The 22,421-nt window shown below is 42.1% G+C and overlaps 1 protein-coding gene across 5 annotated transcripts in view; it reads left to right on the forward strand.

Annotated features, from left to right (window-relative positions):
* SMARCA2 (SWI/SNF related BAF chromatin remodeling complex subunit ATPase 2) overlaps positions 1-22,421 on the forward strand; it is a 172,896-nt gene that overhangs the window by 87,508 nt on the left and 62,967 nt on the right. For all 5 annotated transcript variants that reach the window (XM_027105759.1, XM_027105760.1, XM_027105758.1 and 2 more), the window contains 5 exons: positions 780-946; positions 6,865-7,028; positions 11,095-11,322; positions 15,054-15,131; positions 20,012-20,230. In XM_027105759.1, coding sequence (XP_026961560.1) covers positions 780-946; positions 6,865-7,028; positions 11,095-11,322; positions 15,054-15,131; positions 20,012-20,230 — 856 coding nt within the window. The remainder of the gene's footprint in view (positions 1-779; positions 947-6,864; positions 7,029-11,094; positions 11,323-15,053; positions 15,132-20,011; positions 20,231-22,421) is intronic.

The following is a 22,421-nucleotide window of genomic DNA, read 5'->3' on the forward strand; positions in this document are numbered from 1 at the left end:
AGGGCCAAATCTCAAATGTTTGCACCTTTGCTGGCCAAAAAGTCTCTGTTGCACCTGCTCAGCTTTGCCATGGTAGCTTGAAAGCGGTCCATAGGCAAACAGAAATGAGTGAGCCTGGCTGTGTTCCAATAAAACTTTATTTACAAAAACAGACAGCAGTCCAGGGGCTGATGTTTGGCCAAGCACTGCTCTAATGTAAAGAAGATGTCACATGTTGCTATGAGCGCTCATAGCAACTTGCTATTTTTCTTTTTAGGACTTATCACAAGTTGTTAATTACCCATTTGGAAGGCAGGGATTCTATTTTGCTCATACACATGCCCAGCAGTGTGCTTGGCACGTAGTAGGTGCTCAGTAAGTATTTCAATGAATCTTAAGTGCCCTAAATTAGTAATTTTATGTACTTAATAAGTTAGGGATTTAAGGAAATGACAACATATACATATATGCATGTGTAGGAAAGACAGAGAGAGGGAGGGAGAGTTGAGAGAGTCCAAGTATTAGGTTTCCTTTTCTTTCTAGAAACTGTCATCATACCTAGAGTATATAATATACTTTTTATGGGTTTTCTAGAAATATAGTTTATTTTTTCCATGCAATAGTCTCAGTTGCTTCGGAGTGGGTACTCATTCACTCATTCATCCATCCATTCATTCATTCTGTAGTTATTTATTGAGTGTGTACTATGCACAAGGCACTATATGAAAAGCAAAGCGCTACTGGCTCCTTCAAGAAGACAGCAGTAATACTGTCTTCTCGTTTTGCATTTCTGGGTTCAGGGCTGAGCTGTATCGGGCCTCAGGAAAGTTTGAGCTACTTGATCGTATTCTGCCAAAATTGAGAGCGACTAATCACCGCGTGCTGCTTTTCTGCCAGATGACGTCTCTCATGACCATCATGGAGGATTACTTTGCTTTTCGGAACTTCCTTTACCTGCGCCTTGACGGTAAGTGTGTAAGGAGTTAGGCTCTGAAGCCACACAACCCAGAGTGCAGGGACCGTGGGCGCTCAGATCGAATTCCGGTCTCCCCCAAAAGGAGCAGTAAAATTCTTGAAGATTTAATGAGCAGGGTGGGGTGCAGCTTCTCTAGAGAGCAATCTTTACATCCTCCAGCTTAAAATAAGCTGAAATCGTTTGTGCTGCTGTTTATCCCACGTACAAACCAATACCAATGGACTTAGGATCACTGATAAGTACCACAATTAAACTAAGCCAAACTAAACTAAAATTGAAAAACTCTCCTTGCCCTTAGGCTTGTCTGTTACCTGTGCACCATATAGAATATCTTGATAAGCCTTTAGCTCTCTCCGTGAAGGCATATTTTAAGCGGATAAAGGCTATGACTCCTTTCTTCAGTGACACTGTTGTAGTTCATTTAAGATTATATCTATCGTTAAAGCTTCTCTCTTTTTCTAAATAGAACATATCTACATGCTACGTTAAGAGATAGGGCTTCCCTGTTTCCTGGATTTTGCCAACTGTGTAGAGTATTGGCCTGATTTTAAGAGTGAAATTTAAATACCATGTCCTTAAAAAATTAGTCAGAAAATATGAATGGAAGAAAGTAGGAATTTAGGGATACTCCCTAAATTGCTATATGATTGGGGCGGCAGCTCTAGCATTTCAGAGATTAAAGGTATCAAGATTTTCATACCATGGCAGGGGTAACATTTTCAAAGAGTAGTAAGTGGGGATAGGAGCTGATGTATAGCCCGGCTGGTGTTGAATTCCTGCATGGTGTTACGAGCACCAACTTTTATCCAATGCAATATTCAAGTTATCGTCAAATGGGAAATTTAAAGTTTATGTTCCATTAAAAGGTGTTGTTTTATTTTCAATCCAACATTTTCTCCCCCTTCTGCCGTGAATTAGATATGACTGGATATTTACCAACCTCGGACCTGCCATATGTTCTCTTACTTGAGTTTTTAAGTGAATTCTCTATATGGTGTAACTCTTAGGGCCTTATTAACTTTTAAATTAATTATACCTCTGACAGACTTGATTTTTTAAAAATCTTTTTGCCTCTCCTCCTTAAAGTCACTGAAAACAGAGGAATGGTTAAGTCAATGTTAATTCTGAATTCATGACACAGTTACGTCAACCACAGTCTGTCTTTTGGCAAATCTGCCTTGTGTCTCATCTTCTGACCTGATGCATTGGTTTCTCCCTCTCTGTGAGTGGTAAGTTCAGCCTTCTGTCAGCATTCTTCCTTTGAAAGGCAAGCCCTCTCACTGCTGCTTGAGTGAGGGGGGCGGCGGCCAGCTCTATTTTCCCTGGATGTACAACCCCCCACAGGTGTCCTGTAGAACTGTCGTTTGCTATTCTGTGGCATTTCGTTTGGAATCTCAGCTCTCTTGGGACTGTGACCTTGGAATGTTCGAGTCTGGGAAACTGGCAAGAAGTGATTTCCTTGAAACAAATCTCTCTAATGTATTCTTACCAGCTTGAGAGAGTGTCTTTATTTTTATTTAATTTTTAAAAATGTTTTGGCTGCGTTGGGTCTCCGTTGCGGTGCGCGGGCTTTGTCTAGCTGCGGCGACCGGGGGCTACTCTTCGTTGCGGTGCACAGGCTTCTGATTGCAGTGGCTTCTCTTGTTGCCAATCTCGGACTCTAGGCGCCCGGGCTTCAGTAGTTGTGGCTTGTGGGCTCTAGAGCGCAGGCTCAGTAGTTGTGGTGCACGGGCTTAGTTGCTCCACGGCATGTGGGATCTTCCCGGAGCAGGGCTCAACCCCGTGTCCCCTGCATTGGCAGGCGGATTCTTAACCACTGCGCCACCAGGGAAGTCCCGAGAGAGTGTCTTTAATATTCTGTTGGTTGCTGTCCTTATTGTTATAATCATAATAGTCATAAAAGCTAATGTTTATGGAAGACCTACTACATGTGGGATGCCAGGCTAAGCACTTCATGAGCATTATTCATTTAATTTTCTCAACAAACAAGCTTCTGTTATCCCCTTCTTACCAGGTACAAATATGATCCCATTTAATAGATGTGAAAACAGAGGTTTAGAGAGATGAGTTAACTTGTCATAGGTTACACATGAAGCAAATGGTGACATCATGTTCTAACTTAGATGTCTCTGATTCGAAATTAGTTTAGAATCAGTTTTAGCAAATCCAGCAAGATTTATTCCATCTCTGAAAATGCAGCTTACTTTCCTAGAGACATTTGAAGACTGATTTTGAACTGAATTCAAAAATTGTAAGTTGGTTGATTGAAAATGACCAGGCCATTTCAAGAGAATGTGCTGCTCACTGATCCTGCCATCAAAGGCCTTACCGTTAGGTTGGAGGAGGCAAGTAAACAAGTTCCAATAAGTGTTACAGATGCCATCGAGAAGGCTGCATGGGCTTCTACCTGGAAGAAACAGCAGCCATTTGTTCTGGGGTTAGAGAGAATTGATGGCAAACAGTCGACATACACATGGATAAATTGGTACACACACTGCCAGCTGTACCACCCTCTTAACCCAGTTGTTAAAATGACTTCAGATTTTCATTGCTGAATTTGATGTCCCAGATTTTTGACCTCAGGGGGAAAAAAAATTTGATGACAGTTAAGTAGATTTTTTTCTGCAGAGATTATGGTTGCATGAATAGATTTAACTACGATTCCATTATAGTCTTTGTTTTCACCGGAAATGATTTTTGAGTGAGAGCAAGTGATGAAGTTACATCCCAGAAGACAACATTTTCCAAAAGCAGCTGAAACTAAGTTAAAGTGACTAATCATGAAAGCCAGGCAGTGTGTTCCTTCTGGCAAAATCTGCAGTTTTCATCACAGTTGCCCTTATTATTAATTGTATGCTTGGTTATGTTCTACATTAAAGCCTATAAGAACATGGACTTGATACACTTTAAATCCTGTGCCCACCTACAAACAGCATTTCTTTGGCTGGGGCTAAACCCTGACACGGTCGTTTGACTCTCCTTGAACAATGTCCCAAAGATTGCTGATGAACAGCAGAGATCTTGGCTTGGAGAACCTTTGACTAATGGAAATGGTAACCCAGCAAATTCTGAACCTTGTAATAAGAAATGCCATAGCTTTGCATGAAAAGTGACTCAATCGTATTTTTTCCTGGCTTTATAATGTGTCAAGTTCCAAGCTACATATATGATTTAAATACACACCAGACAATATGGTCCGTCTGTTTGCTTGAAGTGTCTAGCATAGGGCCTAAAAACTCTTTTGACCAGATAATTTTGATATCCCTTTTGTTTTTCAGTGCTTTATTTTTCATTTAGTGTTATTTCGTCCCAAGTAGGCGTATCCACTAATTCGTTTTATTTATATCTTAATGCATGTAATTGTTAACTGATTATTTTTCAGTTCAGTGGATCAAAAGTGAACTTCTACCCTCTTAGTATATAGATGCACAGTTTTTGTACCCTGATGTCAGAAAATAGACACAGTTGGTCCCTCGTCCCTCAGTATCCAAGGTGGGGGCTTGGTTCCAGGAACCCCACAAATACCAGAATCTGCAGCTGCTGAAGCCCCTGATATAAAACAGTGTAGTGGGACTTCCCCGGCAGTCCCATAGTTAAGGCTCTGCCTTCCAATGCAGGGGGCGCAGGTTTGATCCCTGGTCGGGGAACTAAGATTCCACATGCCGTGCAGTATGGCCAAAAATTAAAAAAACAAACAAACAAGCCAAAAAATCAGTGTAGTATTTGCATGTAATCAATCTATGCGCATCCTCCCATATACTTTAAATCATGTCTAGATTACTTATGATACCTAATGCAATGTAAAGGCTATGTAAATAGTTGCTGGTGCTTGGCAAATTCAAATTATGCTTTTCCGGAACTTTCTGGAATTCTTAATTTGGAATTTGGAGTACTTTTGATCCACTGTTGATTGAATCCCTGGATGATGCACAGCCCATAGGTACAAAGGGACGACTATACCATTATCTCTGGGAACTCCGTCTTTCCCCATTTTGGAAGTGTTTGCTTTTTTTTTTTTTTTTTGGTTTCTTTGGCTTTTCCTTCACTTTAAGGCAGAGGGTAAATATGTGAACCAGTAATCTATGTGAGTAATTTTTTTAAAAAATCATTGCACCTGGGCAAATGATGTAGCAAAATGGGTTCATGATAGACCAGCACGTGTCTTCCATTAACATCCTGAGCAGATACTTTATCGTGATCTCAGAAAGCCAATTCTGAAAATAAGAGAAAAAGGGCACCACGTGTTTGAAACCTCGTTTAACAAAACACATTTCACGTTCCTCCCCGCAAATCTAAATTCTTACAATTCATCATTGCAGGATTTGACCAGGTTGCAAAACTTGAAATCTGATTTGGAAAGTAGAATGAGCTCTAAAGAACATTGCTTCATTGAATGGGGACTCCCAAAGCCCCTTGTTTCTAATCCCCATTTGCTGTATTCAGGAATGTTCTTTTTCCCTCCTCAGGAGGGTACTTAACTGTTTTTATTAATATGAAAAACAGATCTCCCCATGTTTGGGAACTTGAACCTCCACAGTAACTCGATTCCATTAGCTGGAGTCACTTAGATGTTTTAATGCTCTGAAATAAATTTTCAGTATATTTTCATCGTTAAAAAAAAAACACCATGTAGAAATAATATTTGTACAACAGGTGGTTAGGGACTATCATGTAACATACATATATATGTCCCAACAGCCTAAGACCTTTTTCAGAACTCTGCAGCTACACTTTTCTGGTGAAATATATTCAGATGGAATATGGTAGGTTTTTTTCCTTTCCACAATGCAGTTCATGAAATGGCCAGGTAAATACATTACAAATACATTGTATGTGATTGAGGGGCTGATTTGGGATGCAAGTCTGGGTACCTTGGTGCCCTAAAAGTGAGTACTATTCTCTGGGGTTTCATACTCTCTGCTTATTCACTGTTTCGGAGTCTCATCAGATACCATGGGGCGAGCCATCGCCAGGTGTATTACATGCTGCTTTGTATGGTTATAGTTTATAACTCAGCGGAGCAGAATGTCAACATGAGAAACCAACTGAGAGATTCCTTTTTTTTTTTTTTTGAGTTATTTTGGCTTCAAGTCTTGCTAACAAGGATAAAAATATTCCATTCACATTTTATGTTTTTACCAGCCGGATCATGCTCAGTAGCCATCTGAATGGTAAAATACAGTAGAAATAGATTTACTTTTGTTTCCATTCTCTTGGGCATGAACAAGTCCTCACTCTAAAGCCTATTGGCAAAGTAGCTTTAAGCCATTATAATCAATCTTTTAGGCACATGTGTGTGTGTGTTAAATTATTTGGTGTTTTCAAGCATAAAAATAAATTCAGAGGGGGCTTCCCTGGTGGCGCGGTGGTTGAGGGTCCGCCTGCCTATGCAGGGGATGTGGGTTCGTGCCCCGGTCCGGGAGGATCCCACATGCTGTGGAGCGGCTGGGCCCGTGAGCCATGGCCGCTGAGCCTGCGCGTCCGGAGCCTGTGCTCCGCAGCGGGAGAGGCCACAACAGTGAGAGGCCCGCGTACCGCAAAAAAAAAAAAAAAATTCAGGAAATGTTTCCACCAAGTTTTAGGTTGACATAAGAATGTTATAGGATATGTCAGTTTCACAGATGCCCAGTCAGAATGTTTAAACTCTTTTCAACATTTTGGAACAATGAGTAGTAGACAGAGTATTCCTTCTTATTTAGAGAAAAGTCTCTCAACTATCTCTCTAATTTTTTTTTTTAATTGCAAGATGTTCAAAGTTCCTTTCAAAAGTGCAAAAACCTTAGGGGATTTCCTCACCAATACTAAGAGGAGTCTGAGTCTGTTTCTCGAGGAAGTAGGCCTTTTTGTCTAACTCTGTGACATTTTCAGACAGGAGTTAATTGTCAAATTTATTTTTCTTATCCCCTCAGGCACCACCAAGTCTGAAGATCGTGCTGCTTTGCTGAAGAAATTCAATGAACCTGGGTCCCAGTATTTCATTTTCTTGCTGAGCACGAGAGCTGGAGGCCTGGGCTTAAATCTCCAGGCAGCTGATACCGTGGTCATCTTTGACAGCGACTGGAATCCTCATCAGGTGTGCATGTCTCTGACTTGGGTGCCCAGGCCTTCCTTCTGGAGAGGAACTGAAAGACTAGCAGTTCCCTCCCTCATATACATTTATGGGGCAGAGCACATTTCTAAACGAGTGGACCATTTCCTCAAAGAGAAAATAACCCAGCACATTATTATGGCTGTTTTCTTATCTCCCTTGGAACATAGATATTGAGATCTCTTGCACACGCCTTTGGTGTACCTTTGAAGAGTTCAAGTTTGGGGGACAAAGACTCAAGTTTCTGCCTAGTTTTAAGCCATCCCCCCACCCCCCTACCCCATCTCCTGGGATTGCCGCTGAACAAAGCATATTTAGTTAAGGATAAATCAAAAATGTTCCAAGGGCTTCCCTGGTGGCGCGGTGGTTGAGAGTCCGCCTGCCGATGCAGGGGACGTGGGTTCGTGCCGCGGTCCGGGAAGATCCCACATGCCGCGGAGCGGCTGGGCCCGTGAGCCATGGCCGCTGAGCCTGCGCGTCCGGAGCCTGTGCTCCGCAACGGGAGAGGCCGCGACAGTGAGAGGCCCGCGTACCACAAAAAAAAAAAAAAAAATGTTACAAGATAAAAACAACATAAAACAGCTAACATTTATTGGATCCCCACTCTATGCCAGCCTCTTTTTTTTTTTTTTTTTTTGCCCGCCCCTTTTTTTTTTTTTTTTTTTTTGCGGTACGCGGGCCTCTCACTGTCGCAGCCTCTCCCACTGCGGAGCACAGGCTCCGGACGCGCAGGCTCAGCGGCCATGGCTCACGGGCCCAGCCGCTCCGCGGCATGTGGGATCTTCCCGGACCAGGGCACGAACCCACGTCCCCTGCATCGGCAGGCGGACTCTCAACCACTGCGCCACCAGGGAAGCCCCTGTAATTATTCTTTATTATGTTGAATCAAAATTAACACACATGGATGAAATAGGGTTTATTTGACATAGGTTGACAGATTGAAGATACAGACCTTAAAGTTGCTAACTGGAGGTCGCTGCTAAAGTCAAAGATAGAACATATGAATGTAGGATTAGCACTAAAACCCCTCGGGATTATCAGGACTCTCATTCCCAAACTGTTATGAGAAACATGGGTTGGCACTTTATTTTATTCATTTTAACCCATGAAGCTGGAGCTGTGTTGTTATTACAGAATGGTCAACCACACAGTTACTTTGGAGGTCCTTTTCTCAGGCTGTGTTCTTGTCTTCAGCTATAATCACACCTAAATCAGTATGATGGGCTTTCAGACCACGGAGACCTCAGAATTGGTGAATAATCCATTCAGTGATTACAACGCTTCTTTCTTCGTCGTAATACCTCCCCCCCATTTTTGGCTTAGGGGCCCACAGGCTTACCTTGCGTAAACTTCTTCAGCCTAGAAATCGTCATTTTTGCTATTTTTCAAATAGATAGATCATCTTACATTAAAGTTTTTTTGTCTTGTTTTTTGGGTTTGCTTGTTTGTTTGTTTATTTTGGCTGTGTCGGGTCTTCGTTGCGGCCTGCGGGATCCTTTGTTGAGGCATGCGAGATCTTTCGTTGTGGCCCACGGGCTTCTTTCTAGTTGTGGCGTGCGGGTTTTCTCCCTCTAGTTGTGGCACGTGGGGTCCAGAGCACGCGGGCTCTGTAGTTTGCTGCACGCAGGCTCTCTCGTTGAGGCGCACGAGCTCAGTAGTTGTGGTACGCAGGCTTAGTTGCCCCGCGGCACGTGGGATCTTATTTCCCCGATCAAGGATCAAACCCGCATCCCCTGCATTGGAAGGCAGATTCTTTACCACTGGACCACCAGGGAAGTCCCTAGATAGATCATCTTAAACATACCAAAAAAACACCACTGCTGCCACCACCAGCAAAAAAAAAGCAAAAAACTAATTGCTGTAAGCACCCAGGGGTTCAAGAACTTGTTGCCCTGTTGGTAGATGGTCCATGCCCTCTACTTCCTCACCTGGCATGTTCTGCCGCCACCTGTGCCTTAGTGTTTTGTAGGTTATCAGCATCTTCTAGGACAGGGGTCAGCAAACTGCAACCCAGGGCTGAGTCTGGCCCGCAACCTGAGTTTGGACCACCTGAAAGCAAAGCATGGTTCTCACATTTAAAAGTATAAAAATGTAAATTGCAAAAGAAAGAAAAACGATTACCAGCCTCTTGGTGAGAACAGTCGCTCAGTGTTTGCTCTTGGCCAAGATAGCCTGGACTGTTTACCACTGGGCCCATTCTGGAAGCAGTGTGTGACCCCTTTTCTAGGAAATAATCAGGAGGTTGATGACACAGAACTTGCCAGCGTGGCTGCTGCTCAGCCGTTCTGGGGAAGATGTGTGGAGAGAGATAACTGAGCTCAGGGCTCCAACAGAAAATGACGTTTAGGGTTTCCACGCCGCCCCCGCCCCCCACTTTGGATTTTAATGACCCACCTCACTTTCTCCTCTTCGGAAAATAATCTAATTTGGATGAGTCCCAGCTGTATTCATGGTTCAGCTCTCCCATATTTATAGTCACTTCTTCAAATATCTTCTGAGGAAAACCTTTTGCCCAATTAGTCATTTAATTGTAAAGGTCCCTGCAGCAAAGACAGGTATCCTGGGCAGACTTCGGCCTGTTGTCTCCTTGTGCTGTCTAGGTGACCAAGAAACTCATCTGGTCAAGACGATGGTCTTACAGCTGTAGCAGGGTATCAGCTCTGTGCAAAAGAGGGTGCCAGGGATGCAGGATGCAGGGGACAGACCTTTGCCCTAAAGATGTACACGGGTCTAATGGGGGACGCATGGAAACAGCTAATTAGCATTGGAGAGATCATCACCTGGACCAGAATGAACAAAAGTGATGTACCAAGAAGTTTTCATGGCATAGCCTTAAGATTAGGTAACTCTGCTTCATAGCTTTATGACGGTTTTTATTTAAAGATTTCATTAAAACCTTATTTTTTTATTATAAGAGTAATATACATTCAAAGCAGAAAAAAATTGCCAAACCACATGAAAGTAAAATGAAGAAAATTTAATAACACCTATAATCTTAATACCTGCAGATATAAACATTATTAGCTTCTTGGTATTTGTCCTTCCTGCCTTTTCTTGGTACAGATAAATGTATGCACATAAGATCATAATGTACATACTCATATATAACTTGTAGTTTTCAGTTATTATAGCTTTATGATGTATCATTAAGTTTTCTAAATGAGAGTATAATTGTTAATGTACTATGTTGTATATACATAGAGTAAAAAACTGTAATTTATTTAACCAATCTGTTATTGTTGAATGTTTATTTAATTCTGCTTTTTTAAAAAAACATTATAAATGATATATAATGCTGAGAGGTACATCCTTACTGTAAGTCTTTGTGCATATCCATGATTATTCCCGTAGGATACCTTCCCAAGAATTGAAATTTCTGAGTCAGGGGCCATACCCAGTTTCAACACTTTTGATACATAGTGCTAAATTTCTATGCCCCCAAAGTTGTCCAGTTTACTACTCCGCTAGCAATCTTTTCATTCCCCGAACTAAAGATTGAGCCTTTGATGGAATTAGATCCCAGGAAATTTGCTACATGGGTAATCATTGTATGAACAGTGTGTGTTTATGTGTATAATGTATGTGTGTATAATTCAGCGATGTCTTAAAAATCACCTTTAACGCCTTCCTTTAACCTTGCAACTTAGGGTTAGTTTTAGTTAATATCCAAGTCATAATTCTGACACCAAATTTATTTTTATTTATTTAATTTTTTTTTTTAGTTAGGGACAAATCTGATAGTGAACCTAGGGACAGATTAAACACACACACACACACACACACACACACACACACAAACACATCTTGAGACCTGGATTTCAAAACCTGAGGTGTATTTCAGTTGGCTAATTTGAACCCAGTCTCCCTCAACTAGGAATGACCTTGAATTTTTCTGAAGAAGGTAGCTTGTATATTTTGAAAGTGTAAGCAGAATCTTGCATTAGTGAAGGTGGGTTAAAGAACGCTTCCATAGTTCCCTCTTGGGTGGGTGACCTGTCTGCTAGGCTAATCCAGGCACAGTGGCCCTCAAACACGTGGTTTTCTCAAACAGGACCTGCAGGCACAAGACCGCGCTCACCGCATCGGCCAGCAGAACGAGGTCCGCGTGCTGAGACTCTGCACCGTGAACAGTGTGGAGGAAAAGATCCTCGCAGCCGCCAAGTACAAGCTGAACGTGGATCAGAAAGTGATCCAGGCAGGCATGTTTGATCAGAAGTCTTCAAGCCACGAGCGGAGGGCATTCCTGCAAGCCATACTGGAGCACGAAGAGGAAAATGAGGTATCCCAGAAAGCCAAGTCTGTGAAATCAGTGATCTTGTGTCTTGCAAGGCTTGGGAAGAACCTCTTTGTTCTTTAAAGAATTTCTTGGGCTGGGGTGAATTAAAATGAATGAATTAGCTGCTTTGTTACACCCCAAGCACAAAAAGCCTGTGAAACATCCAAACGAGTGTCTAAAAAGCAGTTGCTAGAGGGGACCTGAAGGCTTGGCCATCCAATGCTTCCCTGGTTTCTGCCGGGAGGTGCAGCCTGCATGCTTGATTGTACTGTAAGTGCTGCCCTCTGTAGGCCAGATGCAGAACCGCAGAGAGGCCACTTGCAGGAACAAAATTGCTAGATGAGACAACACAAAGCTGGAAGGGTCACTCCTTGCCTTTTCTTTCTCCATCCTTCAGAGCCCTTTGTCTCTATTGCCTTTTTATCAGGGATCACAGCACTTCAGTGTGTTTGTAGGATAAGCCCTCAAAGCTGTTTTTAGCTCTTTGAGTCATACTTTTACTGGAAAAGAGTGACCTTAACCTCCACTCCAAATGCTCCTGTAAGAGCTGACCAACGGCTGAGAAAATTATTGGCTAAAAAAAAAATCTCTTTTTACTTGCCAACATTGTTCAAAGAGTGCATTGATTATGTTTCTCTCAGGGGATCTTTGGGTAGCTGTATTTTTTTAGATTGTATTTTTTTAGAATTTAGTAATTCTATACTAAATTTTCATCCCCAGATGGATTTGAAATAGATTAAAAGACATAGTTCTTATGTAGTCTAGAAAACTGAACAAAATACCAGTGCCAGTCCTTACCATAAAATTGCCTTGGGATGGACAAATTTGGTTTGGTGTGCCCACGTTCATAAGTGGAAGAATGGGTTTATCTTATCTATTCATGTGGAATACTATTTTCATTGCGTACATTAGATATACAGTTGACCCTTAAACAACACAGTTTGAGCTGTGTGGGTCCACTTTCATGTGGATGCTTTTCTATAGTAAGTACTACAGCACTACGTGGGTCCAGAGTTGGTTGACTCCATGGGTGAGGAGGAACTGTGGAATCGGACAGCCGATTTACGATTTACATGTGAGATATACATAGATTAACCCCAGATGTTCAAGTGTCAACTGTAGTTTGATTTTGCCTTAAGTAGGATGTTTTTGAAATCTTCTATAAATTATAAACCAAATTCTTTCAAAAATCTCATGTAGTTTTTTTTTTCTGAAATAAGTGGAAATGTGAAGTAGTCCTTGATATTTAAAGTCATCCTGAAATGAATCTTTTTGCAAATTGAAGAGCGCTTTTCTGTTATACCTCTTCACTTGTCAGTCTTATATGTTTGATTAGTTATCTATGAGATTTCACTAAAGTGATGAAAAATGCATATGCACATACATTCATACATTCACGCATGTTTTTAAAATTTTGATCTCAAATAGTTTACCACGTCTGATTCTGGAAGTTGAATATTTGATACAGATTCGATTCTCAAAATTGAAATAGTTGATACACATTTAGAATCAGATTTTCAGGTGATTTTTTTGGTTGGTATTTACACACATGGAAATTTTAAAAATGAAATACTAGGGTGAGTGATATATACTGTCACAAAGCAGGTGTGGGCAGAGCTGATACCCAGCCAGGAGTCTCCCTGATGTTTTTGCTTTCTGTTTTGTGTAGGCCTTGTGAAGATAGTCCCCAGCCTGGTTTAGGGGGAGTGTAGGGTTGCCTGGAGCTTTCCAACCTTCCTAAGCCTCAGGGAGATGTTGATCCCTCCCAGTCCTGAGGGCCCCTGCAGGACATTTGGTCCGGACCAAAGGGTCCTCGATATTTGATCCTATCCAAAGCCACTTGTCAGGGACCAAATATACTCATGGATGTTTTGGATGGGACCAAATTTCAAGAACCTTTCGGCGTGAACCGAATGTCTTATGGACATTTTGGACAGGACGGAATGTCTGCTAACCTTGCGGGCCACCAGGTGGGGCCTGCAGTGCAATCCGGCGCCGGTGGCTTCTGACTGTGAGCAGCCTGGCTGGGGCTCCACACCCCTTCCAGGCTCTCCGTGTGTCAGACAGATGTTATCATTTTCTGGATGGCATGTGTCCTGAGATGAAAATGTTTGGGGACACTGATAGCCTGCAGTCAAGGGCTCTGGTCCTGAATATCGGAGGCAGCATCACCATGGTTGACGGACCATGGAACACTCGGGCACAAGGAACCCAGGAAGATTTATTGCCCACTTGTTCTCTGTGAAGGCCAGGCCGCTGTAGACAGGCTTCTTGCCAGTTTACAAGAGCATCTTTTCATCTTGGGCTTGGGGGAAGTCCAACCCAACACTGTATGGGTGATGAGGGGATAACGTGGCCCTAGGAATAGGGTGGGCAGAAGCAGGACATCTTTTCCCCAGTGGATACATTAACCGAATTCTTTGTACCTTAAAGTCTCAGCCCACTCCCAGCTAGTCTATTTCATTGTCAGATGAAATGCAATAATGTGTTTAGACAGATTGCCTTCCATCTAGAGATGAACTAGCATAGAAAGTTTTTCACAAGTAATTCTTATCTTGAGTCATCAGTTTTCACTTGATTGAATTGCATTCATTTCTGACACGGTGCGCAAGACATTATCTTGAGAACAGGCAGAGTCGTCTCATTTAAGCTGCTAGGCCACCCGTCCTGTTTCTAGAACAGGTTGCCTTGTTTTGAACGTAGGATCTGGGAAATTGGATGTTTGAAGTTCTGGGTTTCCCTTTCGTCCCTCCGCTGATACATTGAAACTCCCCATTTGATTTTTAACAAGCTCGCTCGACGTACGATAAAAATAATTTGGGGCGGTAAGTTCTGTAGTATCTGCCCAACTTTCAGAATCTTTTTTTTAAAGTGTGAAAATCATAGCATAACATTTCTAAAAAATTTGAGAACTGTTGGTTTCTGAGGAATTTTCAGAGCCATAAGGTGCCTTGGTCTAACATACTGTCAAATGAAAATGTGAGGCCTTAGGTAGTTGCTTTCTCTACCTCATTTAAATGATTTTCATTAAGAAGAGTTTTGTGGAGGTTTTTTTATTGCTACCTTTTGAGTTGTCGTGTCCACAGCTCTAACATGAGCGTAACAGTGCCCACCGAAATACATATTAAACATATTTTAAAGGCTATGTATTCGACACACACACACACACACACACACACACACACACACATATGTGTATGATTTTTATGGTCTTGCTTGGTGCCTTGCCACTAAGTTTCACATACTCATGTCCTTTGTAAAGCTTTGAAAATAAGCATTTATGTTGGGGATAAGGTAAAGAATTAAAAGAATTAATATTAGGCCCTTTCTCATGGGGGTTTCCTTATTTAAATCCTACATCTTCTCTGTGAAGGAAATGTCATGCCCAGTTTACAGATGAGGTCATTGAGGCGGGGAGACATAACTTGTTCTAACTTGTTCTAAAAGTAAGGGAATCAAGATACACCCCTGCCCCGAGAGAACCAGTATGTCTTAGAGAGTGCACCACCTTTCCTCCCTAAACAGATTGTGCTCTGGGAAGATGGTTTGAATCACTTGCAAAATAATAATGGCAAGTACTATACCCAGTGACCCTTCTGTTTTCTTTCTGGCTTGAGAAACGGGGTCCCACTGGTCTGGAGGACTGATTCACCTTACTTATCAGTACCTCAGCCCAATTGTCCAGCCTCTCTCCGGAAGCCTGTTAAATTGTTCTGTTCTGGTCTTAACCCCAGGAAGAAGATGAAGTACCCGACGATGAGACTCTGAACCAAATGATCGCTCGACGAGAGGAGGAATTTGATCTTTTTATGGTAACGTTACAGAAAATCATGGAAACAAATGCCTCATTCCTCTCCCTCCTTTTCTGTTAAACACAAGATGTCTGGGGCCTGTGTGCCCTGGGCCAAATTTCATATGTGAAGCCGGGGCCTTTCCTTCAGTTCAGAGCCTGCAAATTGCCTGGCTTTAGCCTGCAGACATATTTTGTTTGGCCCATGCCATATCTTTTTTAAAAATTTCGAATCCGTTGCCAACGCAAAAAGAATCCTGATTTCTGGCTTCTCGTGAAAACTGAACATGGGCAGTAATACCAGGCCCACATCTCTCTATGGAAGCGTTTGGCTACGGCTTCGCAGCAGCTGCGTCCTCAGGACAGGCCATGTGGTCTACCACAGACACCCCCCCCCACCACTTCCAGCTCATTTCTGATCCTGGCCAGCATCCTTCAGGAAACCTGCCCTGCTCCTCTAGGTAGAGTTCACAGCTATTCCCTAGCTGTCTCCTTAGCAATCAAAACAAATATGCTTCCTGGGGGCGCAGCAGGGGGGCGGAGAGCAACTAAAATGACATAGTCCTGCCTCTTGTTATTGTTGAAGAGAGTCTGCTTAAGCAACCTTCCAGATGTGCATCAAGGTGTAGACTTCACTTAAAGATCAAAACTGGTTGCATTTCACTGGTACAAAGCAGATGCAAAAGAACCTTGACATTTGACCGTTTAACATCCATGGTTTCAACCTTGACGTTCCAAGATACGTAGTCATCTGCCATTTTGCTGAAACCCGAATTTGATTATGTGTGTGGCCTGCCTCAAGGTCAGTAGGGAAGGGAGCAACCCCCTTGGCTGGTGAGGGAGGCCCTCAGAAGTCACATTTGACTGTGTTCTTAAGGCATTTGCTATAGCTATTTATTTATCTCTGTATGCACAACACTCAGAACAGTTTCTGGCACGTAGTAGTTGCTTAATAAATATTTATTGAACGAATGGTGGCATTTGCAAAATTTCGGGCCTTGTGAGGAGGTCAGGATGTATAAAGTTGCAAGGCTCCCCCCCAATACCTTCAGTCATTTTGATCTTTCTAACATTTAGCCTGACCGTGGAGTGAGTAAATAAATGTGAACTGTAACTCTGGTGGTCGAATGCTGAGGAACCCCCAAATCAGAGGTCCCAAATTTGAAGCCCCCAGGTCTCAGATAAGTGATTTGCACGAGTGAAGCAAGTGGACAGGGGTGAGGGGATGGTGGTGAACGGTGAATGGGAGTTGCTTTTTCTCGGGGGGACAGAGCTGCAAGCCCCACATAGCCAGAAATTCCAAATTTTCAAGAGAAGCTAGAAAGTGAGGTTTTTATATTCAGTCTCCGGACTTCAAAATGTTTGCAACTAAATTCAGTTTTTTATTAGTATTTAACACTTCAAGCCAAACAAAATACGACCCTGGGCCAAATAGGACCCACAGGGTTTGCATTTTCCACCTCTTTAGCCTAGGCAGTCTGAGAAGGGAACCCCAGCTGCATGGAGGCTGACGTTATTTTTGTGGTTTTGTGACTTTTGGGAACAATGATCGTGCTCACACACAGTAATTCAAGATAAAGGACATTTAATTCTTTCTCTGGAAACTTCTAGGTAGCCATGGGAATAAGTCCTACCCTGGGATGTGCACTTTTTTCCCCTCCTAAATGAACCATCCTACCCAGCTAAGGCCATTTTGAAGAGAAATAACAGAAAAACGACTTTACCAGCATGTTCAACATAGGGTGTTCATAAAACCTAAATTTCTTAACTCATACTGCCAATCACCACCTTTATAGATTATTCTCTGTTTGGGGAGATTAGAGATACACGTAGGAAATAGACATCTTTTCTCTCTTTGAGGAACTTATTAAAATGTAGATTACAAGGGAACACCGAGGCAAGGGGCCCTCAGCTTCCCTGACTGATCACTGATTGGCAATAATTCAGCACTGCTGTAGCCTCAGATACTCTCGAGGCCCTTGGAAAGGATAAGCTGTCTGCCATTATACAAATTAGATTAGGCCCAGAGATGGAGATTTCCATCAGCAGTCCTGAAATAAGAGAAAAAGAGTACTTCTCTTTTCTGCCTTTCCGGCTGGGTATCTGTAGAAATTGAAAGCCTCAGGGAAAAAAAATTGGATGTCTGGCCAAGGCACAGTCTTCTTTTAATTTGGGAAATATCAGGCTTGGAACAGGTGAAGCTGGTTAGGGAATATACTCCTCTGTAGGCGTTTTGATTTTGTGAATGTTGTGCTTGTTTCTTAAAGGTTGGCTTCTCATTTCTGGATAATACAGATTTTCAGTTCACTTTGGTTTGGTTTGCTTTGTGTTGGTTTTTTAAAATCTTCTCATCAGCCGGCTGCCTTTGGCCAATTCCCTATTCATTAGCACCTCCACCAGGGGGCAGGAAATGAAATTGAATCCTTGCCAGTTCAGTCAGATTAAAAACTGTAGTGAGAAACAAGAATGGAATGTGAGCTAGATTTGGAGTTGGAATATTTAAACTCTTTATCCACTGTTACAAAAACAAAAAGTTAGCTCCCTATATAAAATTAATACAGACGTATTATTTGATTTTATATCGTAGGCAGTGTAGTTAAATAACACACATGAAGCAGATAGTCTCTTTAAAATAAAACCTTTCTTTCGAACATTTTTCTTGTTTTCTCCTTTTAAAAAATGTGACTTCGAAAGTGATCTCTTACACTGATTACCTGTGAATTCTACCTAAAAGAGATCTTTGACAGGTCAAGATACATATCTGACATACAAACATGAAGCTTTCAAGCTGCCCTGCTCCCTCCAAAGGCAACAAGTACTTTTAAAAGTAATTGTACTTGTTAGCATAAGGTTATTGGGTCTTAAGACAAACATATTCATGTAGTATCTGAATAATTAATTATGCTTAGTTGAATATCAACTTCAAAGTTTGTACTGGTCTTCTGCAAGCGGAAATCTCTGGGAAGAGATACAATCATGAGAACTTTAAGCTTATTAAAAATTGCATCAAAAATATTTTGGGGGGTCTTTCCTAAAAGAAAAAACAAAAAGCAAGTGCAATTTATTTTCTTTTGTATTAGAAGAGATTTATTTTCTCAGTTGTGGACTAATGCATGGCATAAGTCATTTTACAAGTCCTCAGTATAGGAAATGGTAATCGTATAACCAAAAATTGAAGTGGCAGTATTTTATCATCTCTGTGTAGTGCCGTAACAAAAAAATGATTTTTCTTGATAGCTATCTAGTAACTATTAGGAGATTACCGTGAGAAGCCCCTCTTTAGATTGCGCTGTTAACAAGGCATCCCCTGTGTGCTAATTATGAAGGTTTTGTGGATCCCATTTCTGAATCCAGAGCATTGGAAGGCAGGATTAAGAGCAGCCTCTCCAGCTAACTATAGCATATGACAGAACAGAACGGCCACATTTATCTACCAATAGGACTCCACCATGCTCCAAACCTACCCCATCTTGGGAATACAATGATTTCCAAAAATGTTGAAGCATAGTTTAAGTAACTTTGAACTTTAAATAGATTCTAGAGGTCGAATTTGGATTTAAATAGAAATTTCATTTACATTTTGTTACCACTCTCAGCTCTTAAGAAAAAATTAATGTTGAATCCCTGTTTCAGTACGGTAGAACTGAAGGAAGAAAGAGGGAAAAGGTAAATCATTTAATGGTTAATGGTCTGTTCGCTTGTAGAAATGGTCTAGCCAGTGATAGATACGTATAACGAACGTATATAACAATTCAGTGGAGGTTTTATTTGTTTTTCTTTAACCATCAAATTGTTTAGTTATAGGTTAAAGGCAAGTATGTGGCACTTAATTTATTTACTAGCGCACTGGATTTTAAAAAAAGAAAGCAGGAGGTGGGGAAATAGGCATTTTGAAGGCTGTTGAAAGGAAGCCATTTCACTTATATCAGTTGAGATGAGATTACCTTTGAGGTCTGTCACTGTGGCATGATATTTTCATAAGAGCTAAGCTTTTTGAAAGCTAAAGAATTGAGGGACATTCCTCTCCCAGAGCCCAGGGTGCACTAAAAATTCAACGCATTCATGGCCAACTGATTAATAAACCAGTTATGTGCCCACATGTCTGAGTCCAACCGAGGGTGGCTATTTTATAGTGACGCTGGGTGGCTGATTTTTTTTTTTCCTGGCTCTTTAATTAAAAGCATGAACCCTATTGAGGGAAAGGAAATTTTCTTAATGAACTTACCCCTTTATATGCTTGAAGAATACTTCTATACCAGTGCAGCAATGAGTTGTATCACCAGAGCTCATTTTTATTTTTATTGCGGTATAGTTGATTTACAATGTTCTATCAATTTATGCTGTAATCATTTTTATTTTTTTTATTTATTTATTTTTGCTGTATGCGGGCCTCTCACTGTTGTGGCCTCTCCCGTTGCGGAGCACAGGCTCCGGACGCGCAGGCTCAGCGGCCATGGCTCACGGGCCCAGCCGCTCCGCGGCATGTGGGATCCTCCCGGACCAGGGCACGAAGCCGCGTCCCCTGCATCGGCAGGCGGACTCTCGACCCCTGTGCCCCCAGGGAAGCCCTGCTGTAATCATTTTAAAATACATCCCCAATTTGAATTTTCTCACTATTACTTAGGGGGAAGCTTTTGTACCCACATAGACTAAGAAAAGGAGTTTTTTAAAGAGTATTTTTTTAAGTGCATAAGTAAATTTCAAAGATGGGTACAGGGGAAGGGAAGAGATTTGGGCCTTGGGGATGAGCTAGAACAAGTCAGCCAGGATACAGAGGCTCCGTGGGAGAAGCTGAAGGGACCCTGCAGCCATAGGAGGTGACTTGTGAAGACTTACGTGCTGCAAGTCTACACCGTACCGAATCCCCTTTCCCTTTGGTGACACTTCTGTTCATCCCTCCAGCGCATGGACATGGACCGGCGGAGGGAGGATGCCCGGAACCCAAAACGCAAGCCCCGCCTGATGGAGGAAGATGAGCTGCCCTCCTGGATTATTAAAGATGACGCCGAGGTGGAACGGCTGACGTGTGAAGAAGAGGAGGAGAAGATCTTCGGGAGGGGGTCTCGCCAGCGCCGGGACGTGGACTACAGCGATGCCCTCACAGAGAAGCAGTGGCTGAGGGTAGGTGTGGCTTTCTCGAATTCTTGCTACGTGGAGTGTTGTTGGCTCAGAGAAATCAGGGGCCTGAGGCTAGAACTGTCTGAGAGGGACCAGTTGCCCGTAGAAGGGGAAGGGCCTCTTGAACATAGATACAGTCATTCTGCTCTTGCAGTGGAGTCATTCTACATTTCACGGCAGGGCCTTGGAAGATAATGAAGAATTGTTTTGCAAGGGCAGAATTGGCCTTTGGAAACACAGGGTTATGAGAGCTATGAGACCCACTAATGTTTTATGACCGATCGCCTGGTCATGCCTCACTGTCTCGGAGTTAGAATCAAAATGTGGAAGAGGGCCTTAGAGGACTTGTTAATTGTCCCCCCTCATTTCATGGTCTTTAATCGGAGTTTCACTTTTGCAAGTCTCGCAGAGAGAGCGTTCAGGACAGCGGCCTCTTCTACCCACGTTATTTCCTAGACCCGAAGAACATTAGCGCTGGAAGGTGCCTTTGTACTCTCTTGGTTTTACAGACGAAGCAGTTGAGGCCCCGAGAGGTTAGGTGATTCCGCAGGATCACACGGCTGACTAGAAATAACAGAATCAGTGAGCGCTGATGCATGTGGGGGCTCGATGTCAGCTCAATCTGATCTGACCGTTGCCAGCGCAGACTAGGGCCTGGGACTCGGGTCACTGACACTGGAAACAGTATTCTGTACTTTGGGGGTTTTGGTTTTTGTTTTCTCTGCTTTGGAAAATGTCAGTTTCTCATTTTGACTGAGGAATGTTATCTCCTAATGTTCGAGCACAGAAATATCAAAATGCTCCCAGGAGCCACGTGTGTGAGTGCTGAGGCCAGTGTGAATCTTCCCTTTGAAGGTTTAGCCGTAATTTCTGTTATTGGGAGCAGACTTAGTACCAAGACAGAACAATCAGGGATGTGCGCTCCAGGCAGCGCCGGTAAATGCGTGCTGGAAATAATAAGGGTGGTTCGGTGAAAACCAAACAAAATAGAAGCTGTTTTTGTGAGTTGTTCATCTTATTGAAAGGGAATATAGTTCGCAAGCTTTGTAAAACATGGATTTTAGGACCCGGGCTGTAAGTAGGTAGGTGGGTCAAAAAGCGATGGGGGAAGTATTGCAAGATTGGATATCAAAGGCGGACAGGTCTTGGCACCATTTGAGATGTGACTTATTCAGGATGTTGTATGATGAGAGAGGCATGACCTAAATTTCGAAAAGATTGAAGCCTGTGGTATCCTGAAAAGAAAGAGACTAAGAAAGCATTGCTCATACTTACGGTTGAGCAATGGCCTATGAAATGTAACTTGTGTGTGACCGTTGTACTGTCGCATGCAAATATTCCAGTGGTCTCAGAATATGGTTTTATGGATTTCTTTTGTTTCACTGTTGTGAGGTTGTAGTTGTATAATTAAGATCCATTCTATAATGGGAAGAGGTTTACTTTAATATTCATTCATGAGCTTGGGAAAATTCTTTTCCCTTTCTCTTTTATGTAAGCAGTAATTTGAATACCTGGAATATTACAGGAGATGAGACGACAATCTAGGCCAACATTCTAAAGTCAGTCTTTATATATGTATAACCTCTAGACACTACAAGCAAAATAATCTTGTTTATCGGGCAAGAAGGTAGTTGAATTTATCATTTTTTCAATAATCAGTGGCAAATGCTCTTCAAAAAATAACGTTATGAATCTTAGGAAGTTTTCAAGGTTAGAATACCTCATTTTTTCTCTTCTTCATTCAGTTTATATCACTGATGATTAGCACCATGCTAACACACAGTAGAAGCTCAATGAATGCTTGTGAAGATGAAACGATAACCTTCGAAGAGGAAAGTGGAAAGTTTCTAATTTACCAGTAATGTTAGGATAGTATCTGTGTATCTAGTAGACTTCCTTTTTTTTTCTATGTGGTGTTTCTTCACTGGATTCACATCCTTTTGTCTATAACGTGCACGTCTAAAAATGGAAAACTAGTTTGTTTTACAAAACTACACCATGAAATTGATGTTCATAGTTTTCACCTTAAGGTGCCTTGCAAGATACCAGGTCACCCAAGAAGGACGAAACTGTTCTCAGTACAGCTTTATTGTAATACAGCTTTTTGTAATCCAGTCTTCCGGGAAATGTGCGTCCATGTTTGGTGTGAGCTGGCAACTTGCTGTTAACCAGGCCATGCAATTAATGCAGAATG

The sequence above is a fragment of the Aethalodelphis obliquidens genome, unplaced genomic scaffold (genome assembly GCF_003676395.1).
Source record: "Aethalodelphis obliquidens isolate GAN/ISIS:26980383/991018 unplaced genomic scaffold, ASM367639v1 scaffold7, whole genome shotgun sequence".
Classification (NCBI taxonomy): domain Eukaryota; kingdom Metazoa; phylum Chordata; class Mammalia; order Artiodactyla; family Delphinidae; genus Aethalodelphis; species Aethalodelphis obliquidens.